This window comes from Phyllopteryx taeniolatus, chromosome 17 (genome assembly GCF_024500385.1).
Source record: "Phyllopteryx taeniolatus isolate TA_2022b chromosome 17, UOR_Ptae_1.2, whole genome shotgun sequence".
NCBI lineage: Eukaryota > Metazoa > Chordata > Actinopteri > Syngnathiformes > Syngnathidae > Phyllopteryx > Phyllopteryx taeniolatus.
This window is the reverse complement of record NC_084518.1, coordinates 16,208,742-16,227,760: the sequence shown is the minus strand read 5'-3', so window position 1 is coordinate 16,227,760 and position 19,019 is coordinate 16,208,742. Positions and strand designations below refer to the sequence as shown.

Sequence of the window (19,019 nt, the reverse complement as noted above, 5' to 3'; positions counted from 1 at the left end):
AGCTCAATGGCTGTACCTTGGCAAATTAAAATGGTGGGATTTGACAGTAAAGTAGCTCTGGAAAACAGAATGAGTGTTTTCTGATCCATATTCAAATCCAACTTCAGCCTTTGCAGACAGGTCTGAACAACATTGAAAGGCCAACTGTAAAAGAGTGAAAGCTTGCACAACAGACGACACAAAACAATACATTGTGTCGTCTGCAAAAAAAAATGTCAAAACGCATCTGACAAATTGTTGCAAAGATCATTTATGTGGATAGGGGAAAAAAGGGCCCTAACCTTTGTGGTACCCCCTTCAAAACTCTCAGACATATTCATGAGGACCCTGCCAAATGGACACACTGTGATCTACCCAGTAAATAATTTCCGAAACATGAAACCACATGCTTGAATATGCCTATTTTGTGCAATGTATCAAGAAGGATATTATGATCCACAGTATCAAACCCTTTGGAGACTCTAAGTCTATAAATAATGCTGCACACACTTTCTTTCGTTCCAGTGCTTCCATTATGTCATTTAACACCTTAAGGACCGCAGAAACTGCAGTTTTCCCCCGCTAAATCCATATTGTATCTTAATAAGATGCTATTCTTGTCAAGAAAATCGTTGAGTTGATTGCTGTCTTTCGAAGACCTCTGCAAAAATGCACAGCTTCAAAATCGGCCTGTAATTGTTCCCAATTGAAGGCTCTTCTCCTTCTTGCAGGGGAAGAACGAAGGCAGACTTCCAAATGCTTGGAACATCACTATTAAGAAGACTGAGATTATACACATGGTAAAGGCTGAGCAATGAAGTCCGCAGCCAACTTGAGAAAGTAGGGTTCAAGCTGATCAAGACCAGCAGATTTCTTTGGATCCAGCTGCTTCAATTCTCTGGCTACATCAGCAGCAGATCACTGCTTTTTACTATTTTGTAATACATAAAAATACATTTTAATACATATTTTTCAATTTTGTAATACATAAAAATACATTTTAATACATATTTTTCAATTTATGTAAAAATGATATAACATTTAAAATATCGATTTTTTAAAATTAATTCAAAAAGTATTAAAAAACATTTGAGTTAATGCAATTATATCAAATTAATGACTAATCGAGAAAACTAAAGTGGAAATTCCAGAATGCTCGTCAAAAACAATTTTTTGTCATAGGAATGAAAATAGTCTGTTTGTTGATCAAATCAGCACGATCATAAAACCTTTATTACCTTTACAGATGATTTTTAAGTCACATTTTAAACAGTAACTGCCATACAAGTGAAAAATAAGTTAATGTTACAATGTTATACCAATGGTGAAGCTGTTGAATGTATAGCTATCATTTTAAAGAATATAAATAATCTACACAAACTGCTACCAAACTATTTGTTGACGTATGAAACTTGACCGTCATTACGCTGGATAGTTTACGTTAACAAGCGTGTTTTGAGAGTCTGAGTTGTACTGAAAATTTCCCAAAATACATGTGCGGCTCTTCGAGCATCACCAACATGTTTTCAAATATTTTTTCTTCTCGTGTTTGTTTGTTGTTTTCCACCCCAAAGCCCCGCACAGATCCGCGATCGCAACTCATAAATGTTTGATAAGCTGCTAACGACGAGGAGGTGAAGAGACCAAATCAATCGCATCGTCAACACAAACACGCCCGCTGAGGGTCCATGCAGCCTCGTTAGCAACTCCTCTCCAGAATAAAACAGCAACTTTTTGCGTGCGTGTACAAGATATGGACGAATGTATTGGGACACGTTGTCTATCCACCTACTGGAAGTGATGTCAAACAACAGGACCATACCATTTGTTTTACGGTGGGGGGAGTTGATTCCAGTTGACTCAAGCTTAAAAACCTCAAATTCCGCGTACCTCGCTTGGCCAATTTTTTGCCTTGAATTGCGAGCAAAAAATTCAGTTACAAGCGCTAGCTATGATGTCAGCGAACTCAGCCAACAAGCAACAGTTTGGCGAATAGTGAATGATTCTTCGAAAAAGACGGCCAAGTGTTTGCTTCAAGCTGTTTATTGACACTCAAGTTGAAGTTTATTTTCAATCGAAACATCAAAACAAAAAATAAATAAATACATTTCTTGTTGAACGCCGTATTTTTTTTATCCATACGTATGTTAGCAGACCACTTCCTGGTTTGTGGAGATGATGGGACCGTCTATTTTTTTTATTCTGACGAGGTGAGGGGGATGTAAACATGCTAACTAACGTCGATCAAATCAATACCTTTGCACTTTTAAAAGTTTAAACAGTGCTTGTTCCATGTGTTGTGCTTGTTGTCTGCGTGATGCCTTCAAGGACATGTTTCCATCGCAGGAAAGTAGGCAATAAAAAGGCACACAAGTGGTTCCAGTTAAGAGCTGTTTGCCTTGGATGTGGCTTAACCCCAATGAGAGGACATGATTTCATTACTTTGCCTTAATGTTCCGCCTGATGTTGCTTTCGAAGGCACGGCACACTACAGTATGTAATCTTTTTTTTTTTGTATATATGAACCCACTGTGATTCATCTTTTAGAAAAAAAAAAACATAACGTGAAAGGTTTCCAGAATATTAAAATAAATCAAGCTTGTTGTCACGTATGGGGAGTAGCTGGATCCAAGAGCAGGCGGAAGCAGATGTAAAATGATGAACAGTTTAGTGATGAAAGGTAATGGCGGTGGTCCGAGGTGGGTTGTCAGGCAGTGGCGTGGACAGGTGGCAGGAATGACGCGGATCAGGAACACGGGGGAAAACACGCTGGAAGTAACTGCAATACTTTGGCGAGGATTTCCTGGAACAGGCAGGCTTATATACCGGTGGTGATGAGGCTGATTGGAGACAGGTGCTGAAAACAGGGGGGGGGACGCAAAGCGCCCTCCCAGCTCCAATAATGGAACTGGAGGGCAGTTAAACGTGCTTTAAATTTTTTGCTTGTTAACATGTTACTGAGAGCTGTTTATAAGATTTGTTTGTAAAATCACGAGTTAACTGTAATTAACTACATATAACATTAGTTTGATTTCTATGGGAAGTTCTTGAAAGGCAATTCTGGGAAAAAGTATAGTACTTGTTTCAAAGCTTGGCTAGTATCAGGAGGAAAAAAAAGCAAATCCCAGATGTTGTTTTCCATTAAAATCTGAAAATGGCAAAAATCCCTGAAAAACAGCACCGTTAATTAAACCTATATGTTTCGCAGCATAGAGTCTTAATCAATATCCATGCTTCGCGTTATGATGGACACACGTGCCGGATTACGAGAAACCTGGTACCTTCAAACTAGGGATGGCCGACATGGCCGTAAAAAAAGAAAAATCCCCGATTTGTATTGAACAATTTACAAAAAAAAAGAATCTGATTTTTTATTTAATCGATTAACTTTGTTCCCCCTGTCTAAGGACAGTGATATTATTTAAAACTTGGAGAAAGTGGCCCTTTAAAACACAAGCCTTAATACATTTTGATAAAACATGAATTGTATGACAGTTTAACATCAATAAATTAACAAAGCTTAAGTATGCTAGCGCCTTTCTGTTCGCTACAATGTCTTCAGTGTAAAAAAGTGTGTTAAAAAGATATGGGAGCTGCTAACGGGGGGAAAAAAATATTTTTTAATAATTATTTTTTAATTGATTTTTTTTCCTGAAACTTTTTCATTTTTTGGTTTTATCAACGTGACCCAAAAAAAATATTTATCAGGAAAATTGATTCCTCGCCAAGGCCTACTTCTTATAACTGTGAGTTTCAGAGCTTAGGTTAGGTTAGGTTGATTTTCATGCGTCCTGTCGCGTTAAACATCCGTGCCGGATTTCGAGATAATCAGACGTACTGGTGCCGGGTGCAAATATTTTCCAACACTCCAGGGGGCGTATTGTGGAAAAAAGTGCGCAAGAGGGTTTCCACGGATGGAAACATCTGTCTATATTTAATCAAGGCGAATAAACAAGGAGTTTAAACAAGTCATTCATAATTTAGATTTGCATACATTGCAAGTGCGCCTTTTAATCTTTGTATTAATATGCGCTGCCGATATTGTATAAATATGCAGCTTTATGCAAATGGCCGTGCGCCTGTCTTTCTGTTTGTATTTAATTTCGCTCCCCAGCTGAAGATCGTCACTCGGCCTGCGATTAAGTGACGCGTATGAATATTTCTCAATTAACAAGCGCATTAAAAATGCATCGGCACAGGGAGCAACAAAAAGGGGAAGGGACGACATCGCAACTTTCAACTGTCGTGTGTGTTTTTCTGTCTTCTTTCCCTCCTCGACATCGAGTCAGCCATCATACAAAATGGGAGCCAGATCCATGCTGGGTACGCCACGCCCTCTTGTTTGGCACAGAACGTCCCGCATGGCGTCCGTCCTCCTGCCCGGCGCTTGTAAATGAACGGTTTTGGACCAAAAAGGAGACAACTGGCGACACGCTTTGGCAACGCAAGAACGCTATTTACTGTCAATCTGGCACAGGATGACAGGAGAAACTTAGAAACACGTCATTTCCTATTTTATTGAATGCAGCATATAAGAGAAGTGGAAGTGTTTTGTTGTTGTTTTGTACTCTGCTTTTACAATACAGGTCCGGCCGTGACTTTTCCTATTTTATTGACTGCAGCATAAGAGTAGCCATGTTTTTAATTTTGATTTTATTTGATTTTTGTGAGTCAAAAACTAGGTTGAAATGGAACCCTTCGCAATACAGATTAAAGTGGGATATTTCCTATGGTGTTGAAAGCAACATAAAGGTAGTGGAAGTGGTGGTCAGCAGCCATGTTTTTGTTTTTGTTGTTATTTTTCTATGAAACTATGTTGACATGGCACTTGCAGTACAGTTCCAGGTGGGATAGTTCCTATTTTGTTGAAAGCAGCATAAGGGTAATGGAAGTGACGATGGCAGTCAGCAGCCATGTTTTTGGTGTTGTTTTCTTTATTTTAGCATGTAACTAGGTTGACATGGAACACTTGAATACATGTGCAGGTGGGGGATAGTTCCCATTTTTCCTGAATGCAGCATCGGGGTTGGGAAAGTTGTGGTCGTGGGCAGTACCCATATTTTTTGTTTGTTTGTTATAGCATTTGATTAGGTTGACATGGAACATTTTCAATACAGATCTAAGTGGCATATTTCCCACTTTATTGAAAGCAGCACAGCGTGGAGGTCATTAGCAATTATTGGCATTAAACGACTGTTAAGTTGACATGAAACAATACAAAAGCAGTTGGGACATTATTACCCGTTTTCATGAACGCTGTATCTGCGGATGGGCCGGTGGTGGCGGCAGCCCTACTAGCCACGGATGGTGTGAACACGCCCCTGGTAGTCATGAATAATGCTGAAGGAGGAGGTGGTGTTGGTGGTGGTGGTGATGTCTCTTTAAGAAGTTCTGTAGAAACAATCACACGCACACACACACACACGAGTCATCGGACCTGTCAATCACCCCGGCGGCGCCCTTTGATGTCGGGGTCCTCGTCTGGTCGTGCTCACTCTTGCAGGAGAACGTTAGTCCTCCTCCAGGCGGCCACGGGACGCCACGGAAAAACTTTTCCCCCTCTTCTTCCGGACTTTTGAAGAGGACAGACCCGCAGATTTGACGTCTATTTTTATTTATTTTTTTACTTTTTCTTGGTCTTATTGGACACACGGAAAAAAAATAAAAAGTGTCCACGGAATCGCGCACGTCGACATGCCTCAGCATGGGGGGGACGACCTGGGCGCCACCGACGAGATGATCGCCTTCAAGGACGAAGGCGAGCAGGAGGAGAAGGTCCACCAAGAGTGCGCCTTCACCGAGCAGGACCTGGCCGACCTCAAGTCGTCACTGGTCAACGAGTCCGAGATCCACCAGCATAGCCCGGGCGGCCCCGGCGGCGGCGGCGGCGGCGCCTCCTCGGTTGGTGCTCCTTTATCTAATTTGCAACCATTTGACCCCACCTTTTGACATCTACCCACTATAAAGTACCGCGAAACATGCATTTGTTCACTCTCGACACTTTAAGACACTTAAAACCACGCCACATCCTACTTTTTCACTCTTCCAACCTCCAGGCGGTGAGACGAGGGCAGCTGGCCGAGCAGCAGAGGGGCTTCCCGGACAAGCACAGGGCGCAGCTCGACACCGGTAACGAGACCCCCAAAACACGTTGAATGTTTATTTTAAGACGTTCTATGTTGAGTAAGACTATTAATACGTTTGTCGTGACTATAAAAATGTTATTGTTTTTTTTCAACGAGCGTGTCAAAGTATTTTGGTCACGGGGGCACGTGCTGGTCGGCGGCGGGTTCAAAGAGTTGTGTTTCCAGGTGCCCGCTGTAAAAAATGGCCACTTTTTTTTTTATTTTTTTAATAAGGCTACATTTTTTTTTTTTAATGATTACACATTGATGGCATATAAATTAAGTCTGTCCAAATGTCATAGGTGGAAATATGTGTATCATATATGTACAGAAATCCTGTTAACTATTGCTCTCATTCGAGCATCTCTTGCAGTTAGTTAACTGTTTAAAAATATCAAAATGGCTACACAGTGAGTTTCGAATTTGAAGGTTTTAGGTTGCTTAGATATTGAGGGAGTCAGGTTTCGACTTTTTCTTAATTAAAACAAAGAATAAAGAGCCCCCTTGTTGACATATTACAGAAATCTTATCTTTATTATTTGGGAATATTCTAGAGTTTACCTATTAACTTTTTTTCAGAATGGCTACACAATAAGTCTCGTTACACACATTTGAGAGTTTTTATGGTGTTTCCATGACAAGGGAGTCAGAAATCCCGGTAATTATTGCTCTTCTTTGGGCATTTTCTTACTGTATACATATTAATCATGTCAGAATGACTACACAATGAGTCTCGATTCACACACTTGGACTAACTTTGAGAGTTTTTAAGTTCTTTACATATTGAGGGAGTCAGGTATTGCTCTTTTTAAAATTAAGATTAAGAACAAAACCACGCTTCTTGAATTTTGTACATAAATCCTTTTAGTTATCATTATTAATTATTTCAGCATTTTATCCAGTTTACCTAGTGACTGCAATAGGCGTTTATTTTAGAAAGGCTACACAAAAAGTGTTGATGAACACATTTGGACTACATTTGACAGGTTTTAAGGTCTTTCCGTGATGAGGGAGTGAAATATCCTGTTGATTATTGGAGTTATTTGGACATTTTTTTCACATTTTGTATTTACTACAATGGGATTATTTTTAGCATGGCTACACAATGAGTCCCGATGCATTCATTTAGACTACCTTTAGGAGGTTTTAAGTTGTTTAAATGACAGTCAGAAATCCTGTTAATAATTGCTATTATTTATTTATTACAGCATATACACTGAAGATAATAGGCTTATTTTAGAATGGCTACACAATGAGTCTCGATGCACACATTTGGACTACATTTGCAATGATGAAGAATGAGTTAGAGTTTTAAAATTGTAAACCTTCCCCTTTTTGTGACAGTTGACAAAACCTCCCTTTCTATGGGCATTTTTCCAGTTTACATGTTAAAGCTATTAGGCTAATTTTAGACTGGCTACACAATGAGTGTCACTGCTTGGACTACATTTTAGAGGTTTTGAGTGCTTTATATGATGAGGAGGTCAGAAGTCTTATTAATTATTGCTATTAGTTGGGCATTTTGTACTATTTTCCTATGAAGGATAAAATACTTATTTTAAGGTGGCTACACAATGAGTCTCGATGCAAATATTTGGACAAACTTTGAGATGTTTGGTTACATGGTCAACAGGGGCAGGTTTTGACCCCAAATCCACTTTTTAGTCAATTAAGCGTTTAGAAAATGTATATGAATGGCTTTAAAGCTGCTAACTTGTATTTATTGTTTATTTTCTGCACGTTATTCCCCATCTGAACACAATTATTTCAGTCAACTGGGACTTAAGCTCTTGGGGTGACTAATACCAAACAATGGCCTCAAAAAAAAAAAAAAAAAAAAAAGTAAAATAATCATCCAGCGTCTTTGTCTCTGGGTATAAAGTTAGAAAATTAACACGTAGGCTTGAGGACGGAGGAGGCCCGGTGGTGCTTGTAACGCGTCGAAGGATCTAACACGCCCAAACTAACAACACTTGTAAACACACGCTTTGCATTCGGGAGCATCTTTAAGGATTTACACGACGTGGCTGAAAGTGACAAAATGCGTCAAATAACACGAAAGGATCAAACTACACGATAAGGAATGTTTATTATGTTTGTTGACGTATGTCATGTCGCTGCCCTGTTGTTGTTGTTTTGTACTTTGTTTTGGCCTTCAACTTGGTTGACATGGAACAGTTAGAATACAGATCCAGTTGGGATATTTCTTAATTTATTGAATGCAGCATGAGTGTAGTGGAAGTGATGCCCATCAGCCATGTTTTGTTTTTGTTTTTTTTAAGAGTTAAACTGAGTTGTCATATGGAATGCTTGGGAAAAAAGATCCTGTTGGGGTATTTACTATTTTCATGAATGCAGCATAAGGGTTGTGGATATGGTGGTGAGCAGCCATGTTTTTGTTGTTTCAAGTGTTAAGGTAGTTTGACATGGAATATAGAGCTCGGTGGGGCATTTCCTATTTTATTACTATTATTATTTGAAGGTCTAAACTGACATGGAACAGTTGATATACAGATCAAGGTGGGATATTTCCTACTTTATTGAATGCAACGTAGTTGATGGCAGCCATGTTTTTTTAAGGGTTAAACTAGGTTGACATGGAACATTTGTAATACAGATCACGGTTGGATGGGGTGGGATCTTTCCTATTTTATTGAATGCAGCATAATGGTAGTGGAATTGAGGGTGGTGGTGGTCAGCAGCCATGTTTGTTGTTTTTGTTTTTCAAGAGTTAAATTAGGTTGGCATGGAACACTTGTAATACTGAACCTGATGGGGTATTTCCTATTTTACTGAATGCAGTGTAAGGTTAGTGGAAGGTGTTCATATATTTGTTGTAGTTGTTGTCAAACTAGGTTGACATGGAACACTTAAAGATCTAGGTGTGATATTTCCTATTTTGTTGAAAGCAACACAAGAGTAGTAGAACTGATGGTGGTGATGGTCAGCAGCCATGTTTTGTTTTTTGAGATTCCACTAGGTTAACATAGAACACTGTGAAAACGGAACCAGTTGGGATATTTCCTATTTTATTGAATGTGACGCTGGTCACCGCATCAGAAGTCGTGTTTTTTTTTTTTTTTTAAATTTTTTTAAAGGGTAAACTCTGTTGACATGGAACACTTGGAAAACAGATCTTGGTGTCGGCGTCATTGTAATTTTGGTCGACCAATAGACATTAGCAGCGCTGCTGTTCCACTGAAGTCCTGTAGCGATCTCTTCAAACATTTACCAACTGTCAAAACAAATCAAGAAGGCATTAATGCCATCTGTGAACTCGGAATACTGCGCGAACAACACAGAAACTGATCTCTTTACAGTGTGTTACTAGTTAGTGAGACCAACCAGCCGTGCTCCAACTTGAAACACCTGACGCTAACGTTAGCTCCGGTGTCCGCACGTTGCAACATGTCTTTCATAAAATTTTCTTTCGTCAAGAGTGCGTGTACACCAAAAGCACGCTTAAAAGTAAAAGTGTTTGTATACGTGCAAAGTTATGCATTCAAACACCCATAAATTGATTGGCCACTAACAGTACAGTGCTGCAACTGCCATTGTGTGGTGGGGGAAATAGCGATATTGTAATACAATAATAAACATGTATACGACACATAGATTAATTATAAGTACTGTATATACTTTACAATATATTGCCAAGTGCTCAAACTGCTGTCTGAGTTGGCGGCTGTTGGGCAGCCGTGATGCTTTATTTGGAAGAACTGAAGAAGAAAAAAAGTTCCTCTTCACATCAGTCACAACACCGCGAATGGTGCGGGCATCACGTGAGTGGTGTGAAGTTATTAACACATGAATTCAATGTATTTATTGTTTTTACTAAGCACTTCTCCTTATTATCACATTAATGTGGTTGAAGAATAATAGATCAGTGCTGGTCTTGACCGGTCTCGGCGGAAAATCCCGAGTCCGGCCAGTCCGAGACCGAGACGAGACCAAGACTTTTGGGAGTCGAGTCCGAGATGAGACCAAGACCGGTCTCAAGTGTTACAACAGTAATATCTGTAACTGAAAAAAAAAAAGTCGGAATTGGGTCACAACCTGATGAGCATTTCTGCTAACTTGTTGTTGTTTGTTTGTTCCTCAGCATCCAAGCAGCAAGATGGCGGCGTGTACAAGACCCCAGGGTACCCCGGGTACCCCTTCCTCATGCTGCCGGACCCCTACCTCCCCAACGGCTCCGTGTCACCGACGGTACGTCCGCTCTCCTCAAAATCAATAGGATTCTTGCTTTGACGATGGCTGCCTCGAGAGACTTGTGCTGGGTTCTAATTGAACAACATTCTTGCTTGCGCACATAAAGGTAATCCTTAAAAGTTTCAGTAACATTGGGGTTGTTTACGCTAACACAGCCATTCTGTGTCAGCTTTTAATTATTTTCTCTCAATTAATAGGGTTCTCAGTAAATAATTCATAACAATAATATATACATTTTCCTTACATTTCCAGTAAATGGTGGATGATTTTATTTTTACCTTTGCCTCATTTTTTTTTATTATACACAAATGTCATTTTAGAACAATATTCCCCAATTAATCAGTAAATTTTGTGTGTATATAACATTTGATATTATATCTAAAAAATAATGGATGCATTTTGATATTATTATTTTTTAAATGTTCCTTAATTTCTCAGTAAATGCATTCATTTATAGTACATTTTCTTTCTTTTCCTTAAACTCTCAGTAAATAAAGCATGTATTTTAATATTATGTTATAAGTTCCTTGATTTCTTAGTTAGTGTGCATTCGTTTTAAGATTTTATTTTAATTTTACAGTAATTTAAAAAAACTTTTTCCTTACATATTGAATGCATTTTAATGTATTGTTTTTCTATTTTGCCAAATTCATCAGTAAGTAATCATTTTAGTAAATTAGTAAATAATGCATTATATTTTACTTAAATTCTCCTTAATGCCTGTGTAAATAATGCAAGAATCTTGATGACCAAATCCAGATTGTGTTTTATGTGTGCGTACAATTTGGTGTTGATCCAAATTCAGTTTGCTGGGCCTTGGCGCTGGTCTGTACTCAGCTGACTGTCATTGTGATCTTTTGTTTTTGCTTTGTTGTACATATGTGGACACATGCAAGATATATATTTTTTAAATGCAAATTACATGTCTGTAAAGACGTTGCAATTCTTTAGTTGAGGTTAGCGAGGACTTAAAAAACAAAAACAAAAACAAAACGGCAGTCATAAGTCACGGACAGTTATGATGTCACTTTTTAAGAACAGGACAAGCCTGTTTTGCTTCTGTCTAATTGTGACAAGATTGTATGATAGCACGCGTACGTGTGTGCGTAGGTGTGTGTGTTGTCGCGAGGAAGTCTGCCGCCGCTGCTAATCGCTATCAAGCGTGCTCTTTGATCTTGTTTGTTTGTTTGCGGCTTCGGCCGAGGTCGCATGTGACGTTTTGAGCGAATGTTGTTTACGAAAGCTACAAAGGCTGCAATCCTTGAGTTGGCCAAGTGAGAATGCTATTGATTTTGAATGATATACAATCCCCAAGTGACAACGGAGAAAAAAAACTTCGTCATTTAGACTTGATAGGGCAACGGGATTCTGTGCGCAATTTCTTTTCATTGAAATGAAGTGAAATTAGAGCTGAAACAATTAATTGGAACTCAAATTCGATTACAAAAGGTCGACATGAAATCTCTACCTTGAAGCTTAGCGGGGATAGTTTTTCCACACAGACTAATGGTACTGCGAACACACACACACCACAATAAGTTGGCACGATGGCAGCGAGTCAGGAGGAAACAGATAGAGAATGTGCACAGTTTGGGATTATTATTTTATGCCGATAAATGCAGAACTGTTTTACACGACAGCACCTCTAGATCGTCAACACAAGGTAACTACACCCTCATTCGCTGATGCACATGTCACTCACTCCTTTTAAAGTCACTAATACTGCAATGTACAACGTGAGGATGGTGACACCAAGTGAGCAGAAAAAATACCTGCACCTCACTTGCACTTTATTGTATTATGCGTTGGTATTGTTTTGATTATGCAAAATAGATTTTGTATCTGATTATTTCATTAATCGATGGGATAATAAGTAAAATACTGTCGTAAAATTATTTGTCTTTTTAATAAAAAATATAACTGTATGAAATAAATTTTTTATTATGATTAAAGAGAACGTAGATGATAAAAGTTTGAATAGTGATATGCTTGTTTTCACCAAGGTCCTTCCTGAACAGCACCACCATTTGACAGATTTCTTTGACAAGTACTAGCACACGTCACAAAGTCAAGTTGCACATTTTGCCAAACTTTTGCATTTCTGTATGTTCAGGAGGAGAAGTGTGAGAAAGGTGTTGTTAGAAGTAAAGAATAGAATTATAACATCAGGTTATAAACACTTTCTGAACAGCGCCACCATTTGACAGGTAATAATAACACAGCTCACAAAGTGGGGTTGCATATTTTTGGTAATTTATTGCATGTCGGTGTACAGCAGTTCAGGAGGAGTAGTCGTCCGAAAATAAAAAGGAAAAAATATGTTGTACAGTCGTAATATTTGCTTGTTTGTTGGTCTTCATTAACAACATCGCCTACTATTGGCCTGGCATGCACACTGCAGCACCGTCTTACTTTTGTCACGTCAACATAACCTCAGTGTTTTTATCCCATGTTTCCAAGCGTCTCCTCCTTGTGTCGTCTCTCCTCCCTGCTCCTTGTCCAAATAGGATCAAGGGAAAGTTGCCACCACCCCCGGATTGTCCTACTTCCTCATTTCCCTTTTGTAATGCTGCTTTGTGGGGGTTCTGGTGACTTAGTCTGGCGGTAAACAATCGCGACAATATTGTCTGAGGCCTCTGTTATCCCCACAATGCAACCCCTCATCACCTTCATTTAGACCCAAAGGGGCGTCGAGATGAGACACGCTTTTTGGAAATTCAGCCTCCGAAGCCAGTTCCACTTAGCAACATGAATTTTGGTAGGCATGTCTATCATGCGTTGGCCTACAAAAAAAGTCTCAAAAAGCCATGCGCGAAAAGACAGGAAATCAGCCATTTTGGTTGGACGTGTCTATCATTTTGACACAGTGGCAACGAAGATTTATGACGATTGAAGATTCATATTTTTCAAAATGCAGCCCCCGAAGCCAGTTTGACGTAGCAATGCAAAATTTGTTCCCCATCTCTATCATGAGTAGACCCACAAAAAAGTCTCAAGAAGCCATGCCCAAAAATGGACATAAAATCCAGGCTTTACACCACAGGTGTCAAAATCAAGGCCCGGGGGCCAGATCCGAAAATCAGATGATTTTATGTGGCCCGCAAAGGCAAAATCATGTGTGTCAACTTCCATGATTCTTTTTAAAATCTGTACCAAAATTTCAAATTGTCATACATCATAAATGATAACGTTGCGATATTGTAAGCATTTTTGTGTTACCCAACATTAATAATAGTTGAAAAACCCATTACCCTTGATTTCTGATTCCAAAACTAGTTCACACATTTCGTGTGTAAATATGATGAGGCGATTAAAGATTTTTATGGTTTCACAGTCATAACGGCCCTCTGAGGGAAACCGTAACTGCAGTGTGGCCCGCGACAAAAATTAGTTTGACACCGCTGCTTTACTCGATCAGGATTTTTGGGGGCCAAAAAAAAAACGATAACCAATCACCAGCAATGTGTCTATTTACATGACTTGTTCATTTATTGTATATACTTGTGTACTGTATACTGAGTATCTTCAAGTATTCGCTACCTTTTTAGACAAAAGTTAAACATCAGTGACCTCTAGGGGGCATTCAAGGATTGGCCACTGACATAAGTTTAAGTCAAATCAACATAACAACATGACAGAAATAGTGGGTGCTAAGTTACTGGAATTAAATTACTTCATTGCAATTAAATTACTTTAACAAATCCTGTTAATGACATGCTTACTCATGCTCCTCCTTGTGTACATTCTTCAGGTGCTCGATCAAATTTGTTGTGTTAAAGCATTTAGATGATGTTCCCCACGACGTACTTCAATTGTGCACAGACTGCAAATAACTTACGTGTTGTGTTGTTTGTCTGAGACACCGCAAAATAGTCCCACACCGACGACGTGTTTTTTCACCGGCAAGATTAAAAAAACTTTATTGGCCGTCAGATAGTTACAGTACGACACCACAAGACACGTGACAAGGTTAAAAGTAAACTAGCTTTTGGATTCATAAGCGACACGGAGTAAATGTCTTTTGCGTAGCCGATCAATGAAGTCAATGATCAATGAAGTCATTGATCGGATTGGCGAATTCTGACATGAAAGCTGATCGGCCGGTCAGTATAAAATGCTAATAATCAGCCGATACCGATCAAATCGGTGTAAAGTCTGATAAAATCTTGCAGTTTTGATTTGACGCGGCAATCATTTTGACGCAGTGGGGCCAAAGTTTGATGACCTGCCATGAAACAGAAACATATATTTGAAAATTTTGCCCCGAAAGTCACAACACAAAATTTGTTACCCATCTCTATGATAAGTAGACCCACTAAAAAGACTCAAGAAGACATGCCTGAAAACACATAGGAAGTTAGCCATTTTGGTTAGAAGCAACCATCTTACGGTCATTTTGGCCGTTTCCATGGAGTCCTTCAAAGACGAACTTGCCCTAGAGATCTTTTTCCGATTGCTCCCAAATGTGACACCAGCAGCCATGTTGTAGTCAGAACACCTTGTATCCTGCATTCCACGTGTCTGCTCTGTATAATCTCTCCTCTTCCTTGCTAAAGGACAACGCGGTGGTGTTTTGCACATTAATACGGACACAAAATCCTGCCTTTACAATGATAACAACACCCGAGAGGTAAACACACATGCCTTATAGATAAGCGAGATGAAGGTGGGGTGGGCTTTGAAGTGGCGGGTGGCCGAGGCTTCCGACTATCTCCTGAAGAAGAGGAGGAAAACATGTTAAATGGATATCAAAAGACAGAGGGGAAAAGCCCCCTTTGAGACGGCCCCCGGGTGTTTGTACCTGTAATTATTCATTTTCCGGAAGAAGGGCGGGGCAAACAGGTGTTGGTGTGTGTTGTGGAAGTGGCTCTTATTTTTATATTTTCATAAAAAGTGGCATAATGATGATGATTAACCAACGTCAATGAAATGTTGGGATCCGGTATGTTTGTTTGTTGGCAACTGGATTACACAAAACTATGCTGAAGCAAGCAGTTATTTTCATACATTTTGTAATAATTAATTTCCAACATTGATTATATACATTGAATTATATTACTAAAAGATTAATGCAACATTTCTTGTGCCAAACTCCAATATTGCTTATGGATTTGTTGACTTTAGTCATACGTTCATACATTGGTATATTAAAGTCATTGATAGTGCAAAAATTCAACGTTTTTCCCACCATAAGGCAATATTTTTAGGGATTTATTGACTTAACTACAAAAGGCAAACAAAAAAAGGATGAAACAAAACCAGTTTTTGCGTGATGTATTATAATTGATCATCTGGCCTCCACGCCCAAAACATCCTCATCGCTCGTGTCATTAAAGTTTTCTCGTTTAAAAATAGTCCATACCAGATGAAACTCAAACCTCCTCTTCCTCCTGTTCGTCCTGCTGCATGTCGTCGTCGCTCTCCGCCCACGTGGCCGTCGCAGACCGGCCGGAGCCTCGGCGGCCGCATGAAGCGCACCGCCACACATGGCTGTGATCACGCACGGCCACCGCGGCGTCCTCTTTCATCTACCGCCACGCTCCTTCCTCTCTGTGACACACTAACATACATTCATTGTGTCCAGAGAGGGCTGAGAAGAAGAAAAAAAACCCACTAGGGTATCTTAAAAGTGCACCTTTTGGCAATCCCCGGAAACAATACAGAAGCAAGCAGTTGTTATTTGTTTTTCATTAAAGTGTACTTCGTTAATTATCTAATATATAACATAAATTGCATGAAATTACTTGTTACGCTAAGAGGGTCATTCAACATTTCTTCTGCCAAAGTGCAATTCTTCAAATTCTTCCAGATTTGTTGAATTTATTCATGGGATAAGTTTTCTTTTTTTTTTTTTCATTTTAAAAATTAAATTGGAATATTTTTCTTAACATACATACATTCCATTAATCTAGTAGTAATAATAATATAAACATTTGTTTTTTTTGTCCTTGCCAAACTACCATCTTTTCATGGATTTATTAACTTTATTTTACAGGGAATGCATATTACACCCTTTTCAGTCATTTTTTTGTGATGGTGCAAAACTTTTCAAAAACGCATTTTTCACTCTGTTTTTTTACTACATTATGTAGACTTATTTTGAGTTATTATGGATGCACTTCAGTAAACGCCCGTCATATTGCCAAGTACTGGCCTGGAATGCATATGGGAGCCATTTTTAATAATATAATAACAAAAAAAAATAATGATTTGACTATGTTGCCAATTTAGATTATTTTGGTGTTTGTGTGCTGGGGCAGTGAGCACTTTTAGGGCGGATGAAAAACTGGAGCAACTGTGACGTATGCTTTGTGGTGAGGCGTGTTCAGGTGCAGGTGGCGCACACGCTAACATTCAGGGGCGCTAACACGGTATTCAGATGAAAGGAAAGAAGTGAGTGGGCAGGCAGGAAGTGCACAACAAAAGAGAAAAAGACTTTGGGAGAAAGTGTCGAAAGAGAGCGGGATGAAGACGCCAGGGTACAACGAAGGCCAGTCAGAGAGTAGTCGGAAGTAAAACAATCAGAACGCTAGCAGCTAACCGCAGAGTGCTTCGACAACAAAAACCACAGCCTCTGTCGAAAGTCACTCTCTGACACCTTCACAACACCTTTAACCATTTCACCAGCACACTCGCAACAGAGCATCACAGCTGTACCAAATATTTTGGGCCACGCATTCAGTGGTGACTTTGCAGTCGGGCCAAGGAGTGCAGTGCCCCCTACTTAGTAGTCAGTTAAATGCAAAATTTGTGTTTAACAGGTAATTAATGTACACAAATTGTGAACTTATGCTGCTGTTTTTCAATTAATTTACTTTTTTCTGTCATTTGTGTTAAATGTTTTTCTGTTTTTTAATTGTGTTGACTTATGTCACTGTATTCAGTTTTTTTCCCCCCACAGAAACATGCCTTAACCTTTGCCTTAAACATGTGTTCATGTTTAAGGCAAAAAAAAAAAAAAAACTAAGTCGGATATGCGGAACATCGGACAGTCCTGTACTTTGTTTTTGTGGGGGTATATTTTTTTATTTTTTGTTTTACTTTTTAAGATTTCTCAACTTTATTTACATAGCACTTTAAAAGAAACTGTAGCTGAAACAAAAGCTTTACATATAGACAAATGAGATCACAAGATATTCACTTTGAATTAAAATTGAAAACCGTCATCTTTAAAGACAAACCCAGTCGGTGACATGGGGGCACTCCTGCAGCGCCTCATTTGTGTCTTTAGACCAAACTATCTCAGACAAATTATGAGCTGCCTGCTGTTCCAGCAGCAGCCTGTTTGTGGTCTCTAGGTGTATGAGGTTGTGGTCATATTCCCCAGTGGAGGAAGAGAAGAAGAGCCGTATGTTTTATTCCGTCTCATTTCACTAAATATTTATGTAAATATATCGTCTAAAAATCGAAAACAATTGTCCTTTGAAAGGACATTAATATATTGGACATTTTTTATGGAGCTAGGGTCCCAAATTGTCTTGCCTCATGAAATTTGCCTCGGGAGCAGCAAGTAGCTACTCAAACGTGACAAAGAAAAAGATGGACGAACGATTCTGTTCATCTACTTTGCTGCGTCTTCTAACTAGCTAAAATGTTATTTTAGTGGATTAACCACGTAGACTAGTTTGTCACTCTCCAATTAGATGAAAAGCTTGCAGTCCAATTGTTTTACTATTTTGTTTATTGTGAAAAACTGGAAAGAACTTGCAAAAAATCATTTAACATAAAAAGAAAATGTAAGTTTGCCTAGAATGTAGTTGTACTTAGACATTTTTTTTAACTTTTTTTGTCAATGCTATCATCTCAAAAGCAATACCATTATCCCCTGACAAGACTTTAGCACAAACGTAAGCGGCGACGAGAGCTACTTGTAGCCATTTATTCTTTCTGTTTGACTACTTGTTGGCAGTAAGGGTTCTCTGAGGTGCAGCTCGCTGTGTACAGTTTGTTGTGGTTCACCACGGAAAATACAAGCCTCACCTGAACTACACACACACACACAAACACACACACACAGATGTGTACGAGTGGGATTTTTTAACTTGCTGAGCTACAGGGGAAAATGTCACCCTAAGAAAAAATGGTATCTTTTCTAGTTCCTGTAGTATTGTGAGGCTGTGTAATCTTAATTACTGCTGCAGGTCAAATTGACCAGTTTTAATCGAAGAAACCGTATCTGCAACTTCTTCTGCTTGGCTTGATTTAATTGGTACATTTTTGGGGGGTTAAAAAAATAAGTGCTCCAATTCAAATCGTCTTCTCTTCGTCTTGTTAAATTATCACGCCATAAAAAAAGTCAAAATATAAAATGAAAGATTTTTTTTAACGTCATGTAAAACATTTTCGCTCTGAGTGAAGTTGACCCATCTTTAAGTAAAATTATTAATTAAAAGTGTTTTTTGGGTGTTACACATCTGCCTGGCTGGCTTGAATGGCTGACTTAATTGTAATTTATTTCTTTTGTTCAGGTTCTGAAACAGCAGTCCAATACAAAAAGTCTTGTCAATTTTAAGTCAGCGTTTCAGTCTAACCCAAAGAAAAAGTGGTGTGTTTTGCTAGTTTGTGACTTCATAAATGGGGAGGGGGGGTCAACTATTTTTGGGATAATTAAACAAGCCCTGGGTGAATGAAACTGCTAAATTGTATTTTGTTAAGTTATTTTGTTCATTTCAGATTCAGAAACAGGTGCTGCAATACACATCA

The 19,019-nt window shown here is 39.0% G+C and overlaps 1 protein-coding gene and 1 long non-coding RNA gene across 13 annotated transcripts in view; one reads left to right on the top strand and one right to left on the bottom strand.

Moving 5' to 3' along the window:
- Positions 1-1,990: 1,990 nt before the first annotated feature.
- On the bottom strand, positions 1,991-5,630 carry LOC133467683 (uncharacterized). The gene is made up of 3 exons (XR_009785276.1): positions 5,475-5,630; positions 5,221-5,370; positions 1,991-2,887 (listed from the first exon to the last, which is right to left on the bottom strand). It is a non-coding gene; the product is annotated as an uncharacterized LOC133467683 (long non-coding RNA).
- Positions 5,384-19,019, top strand: part of tcf7 (transcription factor 7) — a 47,366-nt gene continuing 33,730 nt past the window's right edge. For 4 of the 12 annotated variants that reach the window (XM_061752806.1, XM_061752805.1, XM_061752811.1 and 1 more), the window contains exons 1-3: positions 5,387-5,880; positions 6,036-6,108; positions 10,207-10,313. In XM_061752806.1, coding sequence (XP_061608790.1) covers positions 5,674-5,880; positions 6,036-6,108; positions 10,207-10,313 — 387 coding nt within the window. In that variant the 5' untranslated portion in view covers positions 5,387-5,673. Of the gene's footprint in view, positions 5,881-6,035; positions 6,109-10,206; positions 10,314-19,019 lie in introns of all 12 variants that reach the window. The other 8 variants (XM_061752809.1, XM_061752810.1, XM_061752812.1 and 5 more) reach the window with 5 other exon arrangements.